Source organism: Lepisosteus platostomus, chromosome 6, assembly GCF_059453375.1.
Source record: "Lepisosteus platostomus isolate fLepPlt1 chromosome 6, fLepPlt1.hap1, whole genome shotgun sequence".
NCBI lineage: Eukaryota > Metazoa > Chordata > Actinopteri > Semionotiformes > Lepisosteidae > Lepisosteus > Lepisosteus platostomus.
Genome location: NC_142616.1, coordinates 64,132,672 through 64,153,641, shown reverse-complemented (window position 1 = coordinate 64,153,641; position 20,970 = coordinate 64,132,672). Strand labels below are relative to the sequence as shown.

General features: G+C 37.9%; 1 protein-coding gene across 2 annotated transcripts in view; it reads left to right on the top strand.

Annotated features, from left to right (window-relative positions):
* The first annotated feature begins 649 nt into the window (after window positions 1-649).
* The window catches only part of nup210 (nucleoporin 210), a 39,968-nt gene continuing 19,647 nt past the window's right edge, over window positions 650-20,970 (top strand). Inside the window, exons 1-21 of one of the 2 annotated variants that reach the window (XM_088636889.1) lie at window positions 650-1,586; window positions 4,249-4,385; window positions 5,086-5,217; window positions 6,089-6,185; window positions 7,085-7,235; window positions 8,125-8,257; window positions 8,706-8,864; window positions 9,276-9,344; window positions 9,993-10,099; window positions 10,961-11,101; window positions 11,474-11,611; window positions 12,626-12,781; window positions 15,054-15,252; window positions 15,715-15,860; window positions 16,561-16,779; window positions 17,207-17,380; window positions 18,869-19,061; window positions 19,286-19,392; window positions 19,922-20,026; window positions 20,119-20,220; window positions 20,823-20,951. In XM_088636889.1, the coding sequence (XP_088493015.1) occupies window positions 1,420-1,586; window positions 4,249-4,385; window positions 5,086-5,217; window positions 6,089-6,185; window positions 7,085-7,235; window positions 8,125-8,257; window positions 8,706-8,864; window positions 9,276-9,344; window positions 9,993-10,099; window positions 10,961-11,101; window positions 11,474-11,611; window positions 12,626-12,781; window positions 15,054-15,252; window positions 15,715-15,860; window positions 16,561-16,779; window positions 17,207-17,380; window positions 18,869-19,061; window positions 19,286-19,392; window positions 19,922-20,026; window positions 20,119-20,220; window positions 20,823-20,951 (2,961 nt within the window). In that variant the 5' untranslated portion in view covers window positions 650-1,419. Of the gene's footprint in view, window positions 1,587-4,248; window positions 4,386-5,085; window positions 5,218-6,088; window positions 6,186-7,084; window positions 7,236-8,124; window positions 8,258-8,705; window positions 8,865-9,275; window positions 9,345-9,992; window positions 10,100-10,960; window positions 11,102-11,473; window positions 11,612-12,625; window positions 12,782-15,053; window positions 15,253-15,714; window positions 15,861-16,560; window positions 16,780-17,206; window positions 17,381-18,868; window positions 19,062-19,285; window positions 19,393-19,921; window positions 20,027-20,118; window positions 20,221-20,822; window positions 20,952-20,970 lie in introns of those variants that run through there. The other variant, XM_088636890.1, reaches the window with a different exon arrangement.

Here is a 20,970-nt window from a genome sequence, read left to right as displayed (position 1 = left end):
AAGGAGGGAGAAAAATGACAACCCAGGATGGCTGGTTCCACTGATTGTGTAGAGAGGACAACGACAAGGCATAAAAAAAATCCTTTTCACTGGCTGTTTCTTCAAGATCAGTATCTAACAGTCAGTACCTGTAGTACGTACCAGGTAAAACGTGCACGTTTTAGATCTAGATTAAAAATATCTAAACAAACGAATAAATAGAGTGAAATGCTTCCTACAGGCCGTGTATTCGAAGTTTTTCAAAGGGCAGGCTATTTCTTTATGAAGGAAACTTGCTTAGAATAACTAAGAAACCTTAGAATAATTTTACACGAGACGCAACTCCATGGGTTAATCTAAAAACAATCCCCGAAGCTTCCGTATCTACATTTATATCTAATTTTAATTGTCCAGTAATGGATTTTAGCGGAGAATTACGCACACTCCAACATACAGTCTTAAGCCTAATTATCTGTACAGGGTAACAGTATGGGAGACCTGCAGGGTCTTTAAAGACAATGTGACAGATTGTGGGGTGGGCAAAAAACGGAGAGCACAAACTAACATCTAAGGACAAGGAGAACTGGATTTAATTGGGTAGCTCCGGTGGAAACCAGATAGCGGCAAATTGCTTGGTGAACTTCACGGGGCTCTCGTCTTCCAAATTGAATTCAAAGGCGGATGTCGCGAATTCGACGGGTTCACTTCAATCCCGTATTGGAATGGAAACAGTACACTGAACAGAACAGAAATGCGAAAAAAATGTCATTAGTGCGCAAGGATCCAAAGCCTCCTGCGCCTTTAAGGCGCAGTTTCTTGTAACACGACCTTTCCTCCTCCCTCTTGCGTGTAAAACGACCGCCGTCTGCCGTCGTTCATGACGTTGCTCGAATAGCTGCGAATGGCGGGTGTTTCTTATGTTATATGTTTAAAAATTAATAATGCAGTTATTTAAAATACCTTTTTGTGTATGCAGTAGCATCGGGTGGACATTTCTTTAGAAGATAGGAAGATAAATCTCGCTGCATTTCCTGTGTGTGGGTGCATGCACATTGAAACACCTGAAACGGACACCAACTGAGTCATGCAGTAGCTCTCCATGCTGTTTCTCTATATTGAAAGTTTGTAGCCTATTGAACTGGACTTGTATCTTTAAAAAGGGATTACGCGCTTGAAAGAACTTTGTGCGCTTAGCTCACCTTTTCTGTAATCGTGGAACATGTGCAGTATTTTGCACAGGACAGCACCATGAATTTAACATAAAGTATAGGGCAATGGCCTCGAACTAGATTTTGGAATTGGGTACTTTGATTTGTGTTTTTTTTTATATAGTTTAGCTTTTAAACTTCTTTTTATGTATAAAGATCATATCGCGCCGCGTGGTCCGTTAACGTTGTGCTTTTATTTAAAGCAAAAAAGCACTTTAGAAAAAAAAAGGAAATGGCGAGTGCAACGGTACTTTCATTGATTGTGTTAATGGTTTTATTTTATGATCCGATATTTTGTTCGAGTGCCTCTAAATTGAATATCCCAAAGGTCTTGTTGCCTTTAGCCAGAAGCACCAAAATAAATTTTACCTTGGAAGCAACTGAAGGATGTTACAGATGGTAAGTTTGAATTTTTGAAAAGAAAATCGAAAATGAAGTCTAAAGCTGTTCTTTGGGGACAGGAAACACGTGGGACGTTACTGTATGAACCCAGGCAGAGACTGGTGTTCACTGCTATTTATGGTCAACAGCAAGTAATGTAAAGGTTTAAGACATTTTGTAGAAAAAGTACCCTGAAAAATGCCGGTTGAAATTCTATTTAGTAATTTTCATTTCCAGGTGCGGTAATATTCTTGAATCAACTTTTTAATGGGCTTTTTTTTGTGACAAGGTTTTATTTAAGTACCATAGGCGCCTTTCTTTGAGCCACAGACAATACAGATAAACCAAGGTCGAAAGCAGTCATTCAGTGTACACTCTAATTTAATGATAATATTTCCATTACTGCCCTCCCCTACTACTGCTCAGCTGTCTCTTTTGTCATAAGCTGTATAGACTTACACTTATGAAACCATTAAGTTTTAATGTCATTCTGTTTACTGTAGTTTATTAATAGACTTGCAATATATATAAGGTGAGCACCACACCTCCACAGACTGCTGAGTGTTGTCCTTAACCTTTTAGTAAAAAGTAGAGTGGAAAAAATGTTGTCCTTCAGTTGTATTTGAATTGAGACAGTTTGTGTGGCAGAGTGAGGTTCTAAATGTATAAGCATCTGCGAGAGGCGCTTTTGTTGTTTCCTGGAGAGTATGCCTGTGCTGTATGGATATGCTCCAATTGATACAGAAGTTAATTAAATCCAAGCTGATAATGTTTCACAGCACATGTGGTGCAGCAAACCTGAATGAACCCAGGCTGACAACATCGTGTTTGTCTGATAAAGTCTTCAAGACATTTTTTTAAGGAGAACAGCTCTGGTTTTAAACATTATGCCTGCAGCATTTATGAGCTACTGATGTCTTTTTTTTGTGCTGCATTTGTAGCTACCTTATGACAGTCATATAATTTACAGCAACCTACTGTAGATCCTAAAATCATTTTTCCTTATTGGCAACACACAGATTAACTTCCATATTCTTACACTCTGCAAAGACCCAATTTATAAATTGAAATTGGCTAGCTGCACAGGGAAGACAGAGTTCCAGATTATGTCTGCAAATGACGTACATCTGGTAAAAGAAAAGGCTGAGGCAATTATGGAAATCATTCTAAGTCACAAATTTAATTTGTGGGACATAAAGCAGTTAATGTACCAAATTTACAGTCGATAAGTTTTTCAAGAAAGCACATTAGAGAAACCTTCTCTTTGGGGAAGAAAGGGGTGAGTTTTGTTATTTCTTTGACGCAGACTGTATTAAAACCCAGAGGGTACATTAAGCAACAAAGAGCATTTTCAGGTTTCCTTTAAGATTTATTGGGATTCTTGCAGTTTCTGTCATTTGCATTACTAAAAGCACATTGTTCCTATACATTGATTTTCAAATTGACCCACAAATTTTGAACATGATAGTTGTCATGTCTTAAGGTTGTAGTTTTAACAAAATGCCTTATGTGAACATTTGTATGAGCGCAGGCCATTTGGCCCAACTAGACCATTTGCTAGTTAGTAGCTAATTGCTGCACGGATATTTTCCAGCCTTTTTTCTTGAAAGAAGCCAGAATATTGTCTTCACTGTTGTGGATGGGTAGCTTGTTCCTTACTCCCACAATGCTTTGCATAAAGAAGTGCATCCTGTTCCGAGTTTTAAATGCATTTCCACAGAGTTTCGTCTTGCGTCCTCTGGTGTGTGTTTCACTTTTTTGGAGTAAGTCAATGCTATTTCCTGCTTTTCCTTTTTGAGTTCATCCTGTATATGCCCAAAAACCAAGATGAACGTATTTTATAGGTAGACTAGTTTAGGTCATTTTGTCATCTTTGGTGCATGTGGTTATATGGCAAACTCGAATTACTATTTTCAATAAATGTCTAATTACAATTGCAATTTTCTCATAGTCTGTACTGTATTTCACCATATGTCTTTATGCTTTGCTCTGTTTTTACCATTTAATCAGATATCTTTGCATAAACAACTAGCTTTATTAGTCAAAGCTTTCAGAATCATGCATATTGGACAAATGTCGGTGGCTCTGAGCCCCTCAGTCATTGATTTTAATTTCTGTTTGTTATGGTCTCACGGCTGTTTAACCGAAAATGACTTGTGAACAGCCTCTATAAACAAGAGCCGGTCATCACCGTTTGAAGAGCTACCTTTCTAATCTGATTTGCAAAAAGCTACCGTAATCACTTTCTTTTCATGTTCAATTTGCAGTCTAATTCATTTAAACTCAGTCTTGGCGTCACAGGTAATTAAAATGCCGTTCCATCCAGCACTGGGTATGGATGATTTTAAATTGAAAGCTGCATTAATAATGGCTAATCTGCATTCATTTTTGCTGGAGCAGCTAGGCAAGTTTTTTGGGAAGATGGTTCTTTTTCTAGGTAAATTAGGTCAATTAATTTAAGACGATACTCCAGGGATACATGCCCATGCCTCTGATGTCTGCAGTGACACATTAAAGTACCAGTTGCACAAATGCATTAACAATAACAAGTTGAGTCTATTCTTAGGCTAAGAATTCACCTTGAATTTTGCAGGAAGGATCCTACAGGGCACTTCAGAGCTGATCAGCTTTCGGCCAGCTTTGTTTGTGCTTGGTCGTGATTTAGATGTTCTTCATGCAGGTCTTCCACCAGACCGGAGGTAGCCAGTATTGATGCTGTTGATCTCGATGAACGCCAGTGTTCCCAAAGAGCCATCCTGCAGGCACGCTCCTCCCAGCTTACCAGACTCACCAGTATTATTATCGCGGAGGATGTTTGTAAGTTAAGGGTGAATTAAATGCTAAGATTCCAGTGTACAGGCAGTCCTCGACTTACGACCACTCACACTTCCGACGGCTATCCCCTTAATTGTCTTACTGTAAAGTAATGTATCTTATTTTCGCGCCCCGGCGTTTTGTCGTAACGTCTAACATTGATGACACCATCAGCCTGCGCGACCCCGTGCTGCCACATGTTATTGTTTGGGTGGTTAGCAAGCAAATGGCTAGCAAGCAAAAAAAGTGAGTGTTCTGATGGTGCCGATTGGGGGAAAAAAAACTAAAGCAAATGCACGTTAATTCTGTATGCATCCCTATGGAGCAGTTTTACTGAAGACGGTTAACTTGGCAGTAAGTCTTTGGACTGACAGAGGAAATAGGAGCCCCCAGGGGAATCCTGTGTGAACATGGGAAGAGCATACAAATTTCCACTCACAATCACTCTTATTTTATTCAAATGTATGTAACTTTTGTACTCCCACCAAGTTGAATAGGACTGTATTTAGTCACCTCTACTCACCACGGCCACCCTCTTATTAGCAAAGATGAGGCAGAATTGCCTTGTGTTTTGCTGGGCATATACCTTCAGGCCATCTGCTGTTTGTCACACCATGACACAAAACCCAGTGCAAACAGCAGATCTGCAGTATCAAAGTAGGTAAACTTTTAATAATAACGTTTTACTCCTTCCATCTTTAAGTGACTGGTCAAGTCCTACGCTGTGACGCTATTGTGGATGTTATTAGTGAAATTCAGATTGTCTCAACCACTCGAGAACTACACTTGGAAGATTCTCCCTTAGAACTGAGGATTCATGCACTGGACTCTGAAGGTCAGTATCTACTGCTTAAAGAAAACAAAGTTGATTGTATTTTCTGAACAGAATCCAATCCTTGCCCTTTCCAAGTACTACGTATTTTAAAATGTGAAGGTGAAAATACGAGCATGTTAACCCAAAGTTCATTAGTCAGAGTCTGAGGATCTTGGTTAAAACACTTAATACAGTTTTGAGCTCCCTTATTTTGTCATTTTATACTAATTAGGATTTAACTTTTATGTAGTGCCTTTGATGTTGCTTAACAGGTCTTGACAATACTTTAATATATTTACTGTTGGGTTCTGTGTTCAGTATTTGAAGTGTAGAATAGGAAATGCATCATAAAATGTAGAATGCATTAGAGGATATTTTCAGCCTTTGACTGACTTTAAGAAACCATAGCTGAAGGCAAGAAGAATCCCTTATTCATATAGTAAAAACTACCTGTGGCTTTTTGGTTAATCCATTTGTTGTTTTAATCTTAAGTATTTTAGAGCTTCCAGACCCTAAGATAATATCCAGAATCACTTGTTTGCGTAATTCGATAATAACCATGTGGTTCTGTGTTTAGTTATGTATTGGCTCATGGTTTATATTGGACGTTCACCAAACCAGTTAAGCTAGTAAAGAATGCATGGAAATAAATTACACTTGGAAGTCCAAATCTATTAAAAACACATTTTTGGCAGTTAAATGCCGAATAAATAAGTTCAGATGTGGAACAGTTTTTTATTGCAAAATGACATTGCATTTGTGTTGCTAATACATAGAGCAGCATAATGTTTCTGTGACTAAGCACGTTTAGCTGTTGTAGTTCTGCATTTGTTTTTCCTGATCACTGACTACAAAAAATTGAAAATACTGTTGTTCTTGTATGTTTTTTCAGGAAATACTTTCAGTACATTGGCAGGGCTGGTTTTTGACTGGTCCATCGTGAAAGATGCAGACACTGCTAGCTTCTCAGATTCCTATAATGCATTACGGTGAGTCCCACAAGCTCTGTAATTTATTAAGTCAACTTATTGCTCCTGGTGCTCCAGAACAGTTATCCAGAAAACATAAACTATAAAAAAAGTCTTAAGTGTTCATTGACTTTAACTGTCCATGACCCACGTGTCATTCAATGACATTTCATGACGGTCTGTTTTCTAGGTATGTTTCTTTGTTTTAAAATTGGATTTTTGCAATAAATATTGATTATTTGATAAGCAGTTCAATTGCAAACATTTTAAAGCAGACATGATTGTTCATTTTTAAAAACTTAATTTGTTATATATTGGGACATTTTAGAAATGCAACAGTAATACTTATTCAAGTGATGTCTGCACAAGATTAATTGAAAGTTGTTTTACTTTAAAAATATAAGCAGACCAACCACAAACTTGACAAACAAGATGCAATTGAGCGTCTCCTTTTTGCATGATACATGTTGTACAACAGTGTCTGTACCCACTTAGCTAATAGAATGCATCTATCCTTGGAATTCTAATGCTTGAAATTTGCAAGGATTGCACAAATAGGTGCTTCAGATTTATAACTGAATTTATTTGGCCTCAGAAAAAATTAATGTTGAAAACTGTAATGTGTGACAAAAAACCGCTGACCGTGTGTATCGACTGAACTTTCTAATGTGTTTGGGGAAAATGAGAAAAACTGTTTGCAGAGTCTCTTCATCTGTAACTTCATTCATAAAAAAAGTATTCTACATTATATCTGATGGTAGTTACATTGCGGTGCTTCAGTTATGTGCCATTCCTGAAGATTCCTGAAGTCCATACTGTACTTTAACCGACACCTAATCTCTTATGCCAGTATTTTATTTTAAAGAGGTATTCTAAGGTTTAAAAAGTAAACTGTATTATACATTCATTTCTTTTCCTAGGGTACTCAAGTTCTCAGAATCTACATATACTCCCCCAGCCTACATTTCAGAGATGGAGAAAGTGGGCAAGCAAGGAGATATTATTTTGGTGTCGGGAATAAAAACTGGAAATTCCAAAATAAAAGCGAAAATACAGGAGTCATTGTACAAGGTATGTCATTGGGGTGTGTGGCGTATGTCATCATAAAATCCACATAATTGTTTTGCTGTGTGATACAATGTACAATATAATTGATGTACTGTAGCATCTGCATGCAAAATTGTCACTCAGTCATAAATCCCCCAGGGGACAATTTGAATATGAGGACCATACTTTAATCTGTTTTCAATTCTTAATGAATGTTAGATAAGGACCTATAAATCTGGGGGCTTTTGTCTTTTGCATTAAGATCTTCTGCAAGGTTGTTACAATGACATGGTTAGATTGACACACTTTAAGAGGTACCCCAGGAATTGAGAGCCTTCACTTTTGTCCCTTGACCTGTATAGTTTGGTGCTTCAAATGCTTACTCATCACATCTGCTTTTCTTTGTTTTAGCTGTTATAACCCTTGTCAGCTCGTCAAACACCATAATGTACCCTGATGTTTGCTATTTCATGTAGCTTTGCTATTTCGTGTAGATAAAGATGTGGCTGTCTGGGTGGTTAAGGTAGCAGACTGCTACCCTGCCTAATCGTATTTCTAATTTCTAGGCAGGATTCTCCAGAAACCATGATGGTAACAAAAACACTTACATCAACTGCAAAATAGTTCTGGCACCTCACCTGCTAGGTCTGTGATGCCGAAGAACTGAAGACTTAAATGGCATTCTGTTCTGGATCATGAATGCCTTTCATGCACAGTAAAAGGGAATGACTGAGCTCAGCTTCTGTTACCTTTGATGTTAATATAAGTTTGAAGTAGCATGTCACTGTTTAGGTACTATATTCGATTTACAGTGAAATTCTGTAGAACTACAGAATGCTGCAATACACTGCTCATTACTCTTCAAGTAAGAAAATGTACCCGTTTTTACTTGCGATACATATTTCTCTTGCAGAATGTGCCAGCTGCAGAAGTCAGACTCTTAATCCTAGAAAACATACTTTTGAACCCGGCATACGATATTTACTTACTTGTGGGTACTTCTATTCAATATAGGGTACAGAAGATTCGTCAGGGAAAGATTACAGGTCAGTTTGCTGCTTTTTGTATCTTTAGGATACTGGTTAAATGAAGCTAAGGATTAATCCTTAATTAGGAGATTAGATCCTTTTATCTCTGCAGGTTAACATGTATAATGAGTGTCAAGAATCTGTTGCAAAAAAAACTTTCCCAATAAAACTTTTATGAAATTGTTGAAGATGTAAGTGGTTTGTTGTGATTCACAGATTTTACTTATTTTAAATAATTTTGACGGTCTACAGCTATGGAAATTGTACTTATTGTAACCTATATAGGTGTATTTCGTCTTAATGCACTTTGTCATGGTTAATTGGATTTAGAATCATCAGTTGGTTGCAGTTTTAATAGTCTTGCATTGTTGGGAGATCAATTGTTCACGACCAATTTAGTCTGAATTTTTTTTCTGGGGAAATACAACAGCCTTTTCTTACTGTGTGGTTGTCATCTTCTTGACAGAGTTAGTGATGCCATGTGATCAGTATGAACTGCAGCTGCAGAACAGCATCTTAGGACCAGATGGAGATGTGAGGATCCCTGTGGCAAAACTGGACAGAGCAACATCGACTGTAACAGCGCTCCAGCGTGGACAGACCAACATAGTTCTTGACCACAAGAGTATCCTTCAGACAGTGGTCGCCGCCTTTCTTTTTAAATGACTTCCCACCTTGTGCTTCCCCGTCAGGTCCTGCATGCTTAGAGAATCTCTGGATCCTGCAGAATCGGTGGCAGTGCTGATGATATTTTAAACTTTACAGCATCGACTAACATTTTTATTAAAGTTGACAGCAGCATCCATCAACAAGTTTAACTGTGAGCGGTGAGCTGGCAGTGAATCATAGCAATTTTAAAAGCATAAAACTTTGGTTCCAGAAATGTGTAGTTTTGGGGATGGGGGTGCCATACAGTGCATTGAAATTAGAGTTGACATTTTAATTTTAAAAGAATCCAGCTGAAAATATGAACCATATGGCATTTTCTTTTTCTTCCATCTCATTTGAATTTGTCCTTGACAGAGGGTTTGAACAGGTCTTCGTATGCAGGGAGCATCTAGATTGCCAAACAGCACGTTGTATGTTGTGGAGCCAGGATATTTAGGTTCGTAACTGATTTCTTTTAGATTTAGAGGGGCTTTCAATAGCCTGTTATAAACATTTATGTACCTTCAGGGCATCAGTGCGAATGTGGACTATTTCCCAGGTGGCCCTACTGTGAGTAGTGTTTTCAAAAATATAAAAAAACTCAATTCAAATCAATACATTTTCAAATAATCTTCTAAATATTTGAACAATGTTTTATTTTTCTTTCTCAGATGGGCTGATATCTGGTGAAAACTCTCACATTCAGTTTTCTGGGTTGCAGCTTGAATGCAGTAATGCAGTTTTGATGCTGCTGTTACAGAGCTCCATGTTAAATTGAGCTGGCACTATTTTCCAACAGTTAAACTAAAATCACTCGCTGACAGTTTTGGAAGTGCATTAAAGAATACTCTGTGGAGGTTTTACTTTGTTGTTTGCCTTTGAGCTCAGTTTTAATGATATTGACCTAAGTGCTAATCATTTGATCAGACCGTCCCTTCAATAATAGTTTCTTTTAATGAGTTGGGATTTTAGCTGATTACCGCTATAGGGATCACCATTTAAATAGCAATGAAAGAGTAAGGTAGGCTGAATGCCCTTCTAATTTACCGAAGTGTTTCTTCATGCATTATCAGTGATTTGGCTTTGTTTTTTTAACTTTTAACAGGGTTTAAAATCCATCCAGGAGACAGATGGGTCCTTGAAACAGGAAGAACGTATGAAATTCTCATTGAAGTATTTGACAAATCAAGCAATAAGGTCCATTTGTCAGATGTGAGTTGCTTTTTATTCGTAACAGGGGTGCCCAGCTACAGTGCAAGAGGTGCTGTTTTGTCAACAACCTTTCATTCCAGCTTGGCTCTTGGTGATCCTGTCAAACTAATCATTGGCTCAATTTGAGCAGCTTAACAGCTCTCACCCAGCTCTTATAGTGGTGATGACTGGATGATCTGTAAAACATGCAGAATTTGGGAGTCCTGTGACTGGAGTTGTGAATCTCTGATTTGAAGATAAGCAGTTTTTAAAAACAACTATTTTTTCCAAACTGAAACATGCCAGTAACAATTTAGTGGCATCATTTTCCTCCAAAATTGATACTAAACACAGCACCGTGATCTTTATTTTTCAGTACAAAAAAGGTAAACAGCTCTAGATTTTAAAAAGAAAGAAAAATTTAAGTAAGGCTATGTAGTGCATTAGATTAGTGAGTCAGTGACATTCTAGATGGAATTGGAGAGAATCTGGTTTGTAACTATAAGGAGCTACAAAATCTATTTGTGGTCAAAATGTGCTGTTTATTGCCTCTAACGTGCAGAGTTAAAGGTTTTTGCAGTTGTATTTAAAGGTTAATTTTTTCAAATTTGTCAGGCAATGGGTGTGTAGTTCTTAAATTATTCACAGCTTCACAGATACAGTTGAAGAAGACCCTGTTGTTAGTTCTAGCTGTATTATTATCCTATTCATCAAGGAACCTCAAAACGGAAACTCTTTATAGATTTGTTCAGGAAACACAATTATTTCTTTCTATAAGTGCTTGGAATATCTAAATTGGAATTTTAAACTTTTTTTTTCATGGGGATGTAAATAATCTTTTGCGGTAAGACCCACACATTTGATTGATCTCATTGTTTCTAGAACATCCGGATTGAGGCAGTCTTTCCAAAGGCGTATTTTAAGATTTTAGAGTCCTCCTTCAATGGTTCATATCATCGTGTGAAGGCTTTGCAAAATGGCCAAACTGTAATAGATGCTGCACTTACATCTGTTGTGGATCAGGTGAGTCAACCTGCAATCATTGTGGACCATTGTAGTAATGAAATAAAGGAGCCGCCAGGAATCTTAGGCCTGCTCAAGTCATTTTTCATTAAAGGCTCAGACTAGCAGTTTTCAAAATCATACTACATATTTAAAGAAATTTAAAACCATATGTTGTTCAATAAACTTGTGTTTATTAAAGTGGTTGAATGTCCAATTAGAACGTTTTGATATGGTAAATAAGTAGAACATTATTTTGAGATGTCCTTATTGCCAGTGTTTTTAAATTACTCTTTTAGTCTCTGTATATTGGGGGGGAAAATAAGGAATTGAAAGTTAAACCAGAACGTTTCTTGTATTTGTTTCAATAACATGACTGATTTTCTCTTTCAGGATGGTGGTGTTCATGTTTTTTCCATTCCAGTCCGTAACCAACAGGATGTCGAAATTTATAATCCCATAGTTCTTACTCCAAGAATTTTAACATTCCCATGGCAACCCAAAATAGGAGCGTACCAGTACACAATAAAGGTATTTATTAAATGTCGACGTTAATGCAATTAAAGTCTTCTGGGTCTTATGAATGCATTGATATCATTTATAAGATTACCCAGGTGGCTAGATTACATGATGCACAGCATCATAAATGAGCAAAAATAAATACTCCTTTATAATGAGTTATGCCACAGCTATGATTTACAAAGTGTTTGGAAGCCATTATAGGAGGGCTCTCAGGCTGTATATCCTAAAATTGAAGAAATAAATGTTGCAGAAAGATTTAGGATTATCACTTAATGTGCTTTAGGGCAGGAGACTGTAAAAATAAAGTAACACTGGATATTTACTGACTGACATGAGAATAACAAACATCCCCTGTTTGAGTGACAGTGAAGTTTTAATCTATAAACTGCTATAAACAAATCCTCCACTAAGATGAGTTCTATTGTATATGTATTGTCTCTGTCTTAATCCTTTTTCAACAACACAGGACATGGCTGTAAGCCATTCGATCAGATTTACAGTCTTTTTAAATGCAAAACAAAAGGAATAGGACAGGAAAGTGTGCGATTTCGTAAATATCTCCAGTGCAGACTGCTGAATCCTTTACATTTCATATTCAAAATCTAAAATTCAACTTTTGTCATTTGTTGGGAGGCATTCACAATTTTTTGTTTCAGTCTTTTGTAAAAGCAGATCTTTTTCCCTCACTGCAATTAAAAAAGGGGTAAAATTAACGTATTAAGTAAAAACGGGGAAATGTTTGAACACCCCACACTCTGCATTGGAAGTATTTAATGTGTCCTCTCCTTGAAGGGCTGGTTCTATAACTCTGAATTAATAATGATCAGCAGCACTGCTCCCTTTATTACGTACTTACTGTATGTGGTTTATATTATGTAGTATATTCTTGTCATCCTATGGTCTTGCTTTGCTGCACAAGAACAGTACTGCTTTTACATCCATCTGTCTCTATATGCTGTTTGTAGCAGAACACATTATTGTAGTGACATCTTTTGTGTTCTGTTTTAATCCCGTGTGCAAAAGGCAGATGGAGGGAGTGGAAATTTTACCTGGTCCTCATCCAACCAAGACGTTGCAACAGTGACTGTCAAAGGAGCTATGACGACTGTCAGCGATGTGGGAGTCAGTGTTGTTCAGGCACATGATGTACAGAATCCTCTACATTATGGAAAGATGAAGGTGAGTCCCGTGCATATTCCATAGGTGCCTTCCGTTTAATCCTTTTAATAACAAGTTACAAGTGCAAGGAGGCCATTGGAACCATCTTGTCAGCCTGCAAGGGACTTACCCCTGTTGGAGTATGGAATAAGGGAAACACACTTGTTGAAGCTGATCCCTTGGCCTCCATCATGAAACAACTGGATGAGACAATTGGCTCAGCTAGCTACAAACTACCAAATGGGCTGGATGGGCCACCTCCCCTCATTGGTAACTGCTCTTGTGTTTGTAACGCGTGAATTCTTGGAGTTATACTAGTGCATTCAATACAAAGAAGTAAAAAAAAAAATCCTGTGATGGGGCTTCTAGCTTTAATGATCTAGAAGTCTCATAAAGTTGTGTCTTGGAAGAAGCCCAGTGCTTCAATGGCATTCATAGGGCAGCTTGTTACTGGGTTGTCTGTGGGTTCTGGTGCCTATCGCCTAAAACAAATATTTTCCAGTCTGTGTAATATTCTATATGGATGAAGTTTGGATTTGTTTTACTCCGGGAAAGTATGAAATGTCCGAGAGCTACAGCAGTGCTATGTGTTGGATGTTAGGGTCTTCTGTGTACTGGAAAATTTGAGGAAATAGCCTTGTTACCATTTTTGAAAGTCCTTCGTTAAATCAAAAGAAACATGCACGCAGAGACAGGATCGGTTACAGACAGGAACACAAAGTAACTTGCAGTCTATTATTATTCCTGGACTTCTGCCTTTTCAGGAAAGTTCAGTTTTCATTGCTGGCCGAGGAACATTCAAGGATGGCCAAGGATGATAGGAGATGAGCTCAGGTTTTTTTTCTGTTAAGGGAAGTAAATCCAAGGATGGGAATGTCCTGGACAGTTCATTCTAACGGTTAATGAGTGGGCTTAGTAGCCTGGACTCAGCCACGTGTCAGTGTTAGAGAAAGAGAACTTTTGGGATTTACCTCAGTCGGACACATTGACCCCTTGCTGGTATCATAGTTCCTTGCTAGAAAATGAAAAGAGAAAAGATTTCCAAAATTCTAATAAAAAATGTATTGAAACATCCTTACATTGTATCATTTTTGCAACAGGAAGCTTTTCTCTAAAAACTCTGTTTTGTCTGTTTTTAGCAAGGGTGTTTTTATAAGTTAAAAAAATTGTTTAAAATAATACAGGTTTTTTTTCTTGGACTATAACCCTGATGCAGCACCATATGGTCAAATTGTGTGTCCTGTGGCTGTTTTACAGATGGTTAAAAGTATTTTTTATTATCTAGAGAAAGTTTTCAATTACTGCCTGTTTTGTGAAAATGCTATGATCCATCTGTTCTGCTGCAGAGAGAAGCAATTACCTAATGCAAAATGTATGTGAAAATATTTCATTAAAACTGATCAGTATAATAATTACTGTGAATCTTGTTTTAAGTAAGATTTCATTTATGGATTACTATAGTAATTCATATTCTCACATTTCAATACCTGATTATGGAGGTGGTTTGCTTAAGATTTAATGTTAAATTAAGTTGCAACTGGATTGCCCAGACATAATAAATTCAGTTTTATTTGACCCTTGGAATAGCTAAGAAAGAATGCTATACTAACTGTGGTGGCAAAAAATTGAATTTGTTTTAGTAAGTGGGAAAACACAGCACAGATGTAGTGAGACATTAACTGTGAGTGACAGGATTGATAGCAAACATACTCATTTTCTACCACAGGCCTAAACTGTGGACTGCATAATTGGGTCCAGAATGCTGACTTTGTCTGCTCTTAAGAGCAAGTTTCCTGCATGCTTGAGCAAAGTTGTTTTAAAACTGTAAAATCATCAATACTTCACATGGCATTTCTCCATATTGTCAAAACACTTTATTAACCTTTTTATTACTTTTAATATTGGTTTTAAAGTTGTAGTCTCTAGTTGTAAAGTGAAAGTTTAGCAGGGACCTTGGAGACTATTTAAATCTGAATGACAAATAGCTGGATACAATGAAATACTGCCATCTCAAAATGCTCATATCAATAAAGGCCAGATCAACAGTGTTCTGAACCTAAGAATAAAACATGACTTAAAGGTGTGCTTCTTTAAAGCCATCAACAAAACATATGCTAAACCAAATATTATTTCCACTTTGTGAATAGAGAGATTTACAATTTAACCAAAATTTTTAAGAGGCCGTTCAACAATAATTGCACTTTGGGTTTTTGGTATGGGGTATGCACAGTGTGTATTTGTGACTGTATTGTGCAGTTTTCCTAAACATTTTCTGCTTTCCTTTTTTTTAAAGGTCTATGTGATAGAACCAGTGGGAATGGATTTTATTCCATGTCAAGTTGAGGCTCGTGTGGGTCAAACCCTGGACCTGCCTCTCAGGATATTTGGGCTTCTCAGCGTGGAGACAGGGGAGAAGGTAACACTCAGTGACTGCTCCCATTTTGATCTGGTTGTAGAAGTGGAGAACAAAGGTATCTTCAAGTTCCTGGAAGGTAAGAAAGCATTGTTGTAACTTAAAAAAAATCCTTCTAATCCTCCATTTTGTTTTCCATGGCAGGCTGTATTTATCATCTTTCTAAAGGGATATGCTGTTCATTTTGTCTTGCATACATCACAATCTTTTTAGGAATGTTCATACCTATATACAGGGATCTTTTTCCACATTTGTCCTTCCCAGATAAATGAAATAGATTATCCTTATCTTAACTAAATTAATGCTGTAAGCTTTACATTTATTGTATTTGGTCTTTACTCCACGTATATTAAGTTCATGAGTTGTTTAAAGATCTTTAAAGTAAATGAAAGCAGGTGGACAATTGCACCATTTCCAAACACTGAAAGTACTCTGCAGGATTTTACTTAGCAAACAAATATTTAGCTGGATGTTCCTTAAGAAATGTTTGGGATCCTTCACTTTGATATGCTCTGATTATCATTTCCCTCTTCCTCTGCAGGGAGGTTGAAACCAGGCCAGGATTACTGCAGTGGAGTGAGAGTACAGGCTTTGGCAACTGGTGACACAGTGCTCCTGGTCAGTTACACGCATGGCCACCTTCACTTAAGTGCTAGAATTACCATTGCGGCCTATCAACCTCTTAAAGTAAGTAAATCACATCTACACGCACAAGAATCTTTTTTTCAGAACTTCTTTTGATGTTTTTTTTCTCCCTTTCACACTCTGTCCCATTGCTTTGTATTTATTTTTTTAACAAGAAGTCAGGATCGGTACTTTGAAGCTAAACATTATCCCACAGGGATCAATTATGTGTCTTGTCTCCTACCACTGTATTAAGCAATGTGCGGAAAGAAAAAATTCAATTAGAGTGTAAAGGAATTGATGAGCTACAGTTTAATTAGCTGCAACTACTACAATTGGAAAAGGATGCCCTTTCATTTGAACCTACTTAACATGCCTGTATTTTCCCCTTTTCTCCCCAAATGAATGAATTATCCACAGTAAGCATTGTGACTTCATCGCTCATTATAAATGAGTGCTGAAGGCGCAGTTCACAATATTGTACGAGAATGTCTCTTTTAGAAAACTCATGACAAAATACAAATGTTCTTGATGGTAGTGAAAATGAAATACATGAAGTACAAATTTTAATCCTCTCTTAATCATGTTTGGAAATAGAAATGCAAAGTGTTTTAAATACATGTAGTGTAATATAGAGTAAAGTAGGAGTTTTTGTGTTGCTCAGGTAACTGCTTTGTAATCTGCAGTGCATCCTTTCTCTGTTTAGACAGTCAGCTCAGAAAGGTCATGCACCTTGAAGAGTGTTCTCTATTTAACTTTTCAGGCAATTGATCCAGTGTCTGTTGCGCTGGTCACACTTGGCTCCTCTAAAGACATGCTCTTTGAAGGAGGACCGAAGCCCTGGGTGCTGGAGCCCTCCAAGTTTTTCAGGAACCTCACAGCTGAAGACCCAGGGAGTGTGGGCCTGGCTCTCTTTGGCCCTGCGTCGAGGAACTACTTCCAGCACTGGGTCAGAGCAACGTGCAGGGCGTTCGGCGAACAGGTGAGAGGCAAGCCTAATGAAATTTGTGTCGCGAAAAGGTCTGTGTCTTATAACACCAGTTTATCAAACTAACCTTTGGTTCATTTACTAAAGTAGACCGTTAATAACTACACGTTCTTTGTTTGCTATTCAGTTTCTGGGAAGAAAAAATAAAATAAGTAGAAGCTAAAGGTTTATTCCATGCTGAAAGGAAAAGAAAAGGCACGCAATGTTTCGACTGTGGAGCCTTCTTCAGGTGTGACACAGGTGTCTCTCAGCATGGAATAAACCTTTGCCTGTTAATTCCAGCCTAGGCGTGCTGACGCAGCTCCCTACCTCTGTAAAATAAGTAGTTAGGTTCCTCGCTTGTAAGCGGTCGCTGTGCCTTCACTTATGAGTAAAGGGCTAAATTTCACATCTCTGTCTTGTCGTTGTTTTTCCCCATCAGGTCCTCGCCGTGACCGTTGGGAACCAGCCCAGTTTGACGAACCCCTTTCCTGCAGTGGAGCCCGCAGTTGTGAAGCTCGTGTGCGCTCCCCCTTCCCGGCTCACTTTAGTTCCCGTCTACACCAACCCCCAGCTCGACTTGTCCTGTCCGTTGCTACAGCAGAACAAGCAACTGGTGAGTCTGACGCGGACCCAGCAGAGGACGTGGGCACTGAAGAGTTGTATTTAGGTTGGGCAGCAGGCGTCCTGGTTGAACATTAACAGTGGTGGATAGGAAGAGTATGTCTTCCTGATGGTTGTTTAAGCATGAGCACAGAAAAGTAAGTTTTAAGAATTCCGGTTTTGGTTTAGATGACCATGTTTTTAATGGAGTAAATCTCAATTAAAGAAACCCGATATATTTCCCAGTATGAATATTCAGTCAGAGGCTGTTTAATACCCAAAAAAGGTCATTAGTAGTTAGCTAGGGCTTTCTCGGCTCCCAGTGAAACGGCAACCTCTTGAGTACCTGGGGTGCCTGCAGACGTCAGTGAGGGTCTCTTGTCCATCACCAGGGAGCCTGCAGCTTGAGAAGGTCGGTGACTCAGGCAAGCCTGTCTGTCCTCCCTTGTTCTCCCCTTGCCGGTACAGAGGTGGCTGTCGTGAGCCGAGACGTAGTCACATTTTAATTCCAAATGTAGTGGGTCCTGTATATACTGTAATAACAATAATAGATGACTGCTAATGTTGTCCTGAAGTGGACACTGTGTAAAACCCCAGCCTTGCATTAGCTAGATTTATTTTATATGGAGAGGTGGTGTCTATGATGCGCTGTTCTTGTTTTTAAAGCAAAAGCATTTATTCTGTACTGTATCATTTTGTTGCATCGCCTACAAGGTAATATCTGGCAAAGACAGCATAGACAATTTATTGTGTAAATCCCTGTAAGCTCTGAAATTATTAACTTGGACAGCTGACAGCCCTTTATTCACCTGAGAATGCACATGCATAATTTGTGGATTCCATATCATAATTGTCTTCATAATAGAATAATTTGTCTTGTGGCTAAATTCCTATATAAATTCCTACGTTTCTTGATTTTCACCAAAAAGATTCAGACTGGCTGTGTTATTGAGTCGTTTTTTTGAGAGATTAAATAAGGTAAAGTAATTCAAAGGTAGGACAGAGCTGAGTCTGACTATTAAGTTTACTAGTTTTTATTAATTTTTAGAGAGAATAAGCTGTTTTATAGCAGTTTATATCTTTGTATTAAGTGTCAAGACGTACTGACAAATTTTAATTTTTGTTTCTTCTCCAAGCCATATTCATTGATGCTGTGTTCCTATTTATAAGACTTGGGTATATGCCTGTATTTTCCCTTTTCTCCCCAAATGATTCAATTATCCACAGTAAGCATTGTGACTTCATCGCTCATTGTAAATGAGCACTGAAGACACAGTTCACAATATTATTCAAAAATGTCTTTTTTAGAAAACCCAGGACAAAATACTAAATGAAGACTAAATGATTTTCAGTAAGGAAAATGTCTCCTAATACGTCACCTTGAGAATCACCATAGATTTAGTTTTTAATTTGGTGAGTGCAATGTTAATACAGCAAACCCTTTTTTCTAATTCCCTGTTTTTTTTTCCCTCGTTTGGGATACGTCTTTACTTTCTTGTAGGTACCCGTTTCCAATTACCGGAATCCTGTGTTGGATTTGGCGGTCTACGATCAGCAAGGGAGAAAATTTGACAACTTCAGTTCATTAAGTATTATCTGGGAGTCAACGAAGGTTTCTTTAGCGAGTATAGAACCAACCATGCCCATGGAACAGCACATTAAGGAAGATGGAAACGGACAGAAAAAACTTCACGGTATGAAGACTTCTGAAACTACCAAACAATTTAAATCTAATTTCAGTTGAAACCCAAATAGGAGATTGAACTGCACTTCAGCTGTCCTGATTTTCTGGTTGAAATATTTTCTGTTTGGCTTTATTGTAAGAAAGACTGTAAGGTGTAGCTTAGAAAATGTGTTTTGGCCAAACCTCTTTTTATCTTATTTTGCTTCTTAACAGTAAAAACCTTGCTTGTTTCAGGTCGTCAAACGGTGCTTGTCCATCGGAAATCTGGGGTCACTGCTATTACAGTAACCGCCATTGGATACCAGGCCTCACACCTCAGTGCGGCCAGGGTGCAGAGTCTGGTATGAAATTGCATGTTATGAAATGTTTGGGTTTTATAAAGGAGGTAAAAATGGCTCCTTCCCTCTTAATTTGCTTTCTGGCAAGATGAGCGTTGCACTAATTTCCTACGGAAATAACCAAAACAAGCTGTCAGGATATTGTGGGTTTCAAAAGCTTAGGCCCCTGTAAACCTTCACTTCAACTAGCAGCTACTGATAGGTCTCCACAGCAACCAAAGACCAAATAGCAATCAACAATGCTTTTTTTCTCAGTTTTGTTTTAGTTAGTGCATCATGGGGTGATGGTAACATTTTTTTTACACCTCACTAATACCAGATGCCAATGGTTTGATCAGTATGATTATTAATATTCTTTCAATGCCAGTGAAATAATTTTTAAATGATCCAGGTCCGAGAATCTTTGCTCCCTGCCAAAGCAAATGAGAAAATGATCTATAGTATCTGCTTCATGCGATAAAAAATAACACTAATGTGTCCTTGAGCTGTCCATTAAAAGATTTCTCTTTTTCCTGTTTCATGTTAATTGCAGTATGATCCTCTCACAGCAGTATCAGCCACTCTTGAGCTCTTGCTGGTGAAAGATGTACAAGTTAGTCCTGAAGCCATCACTATATATAACCATCCTGATGTGCGGGTATGATATTCTTTTGCACCTTTTTAATCCCTTTGCATTTTTCCAAACAATTTCGTAAATCAGATTCACAGATTTTCACCATTGTTTTGCAGGCAGAGCTTGCCCTCCGTGAAGGATCTGGCTATTTTTTTGTTAACACAAGCATTGGCGGTATTGCGAACATAGCCTACCAAGAATCAAGAGGAACTGCAGAGGTAAGTAAATAAATGTTGCCGTCTCAATGTGTGAGGTGCATGTTAATGCCAGAAGAGTATTCTGGGCCAGCAGATTAAGCTACACTTCCTTAAGGTCAAAGATGTATAGAAATTGATTTTCTGTATTAAGTCAAAATGATAGAAATGGTTTGAATGTGGAATGTTTATCCCGTCTGCACATTAATGATTTTATTAACATTTATATAGAAGTGGAAGAATTTTATGCATTAGAATCAGTGTGGGTTAAATTTTGGGGGGTTTAAGTTCTATTAAGACCTTTTGATTTTTTTTAATTTCTGGTAAGTCTGATACTTTAGTATTATTCCTTTAACATATTGTACTGTCTTAATTTTGAATATGCAGTGCTGTATATTTCAGTTGTAAAATAGCTGTGTATTTAATGTGGATGTTCATTAATTTATTTTATATGCCCAGCTGGACTTCTGTATTACATAATGCTAGTTTATTTTTGTCTCATAATGCAGATAGTTTAGCTTCAGCACCGACTCTTTGCCCTTTGAGTGGAGAAGAATGTCATTCATTCTTTAAATAAGGTAATGCTTTAAAATAAGTAACAGTGCCAACACGTTTTTTTGTTTAAGGTGCTGCCCATTCGCCCAGGGATTCTTCAGGCCATGGTTCATGATCTGTGCTTGGCTTTCCCAGCTCCTGCTAAAGCCTCCATCCACATCTCGGATATCTTTGAAGTGTACGTCCGAGTGGTTGACAAGGTCTGTGACCATCACTTAC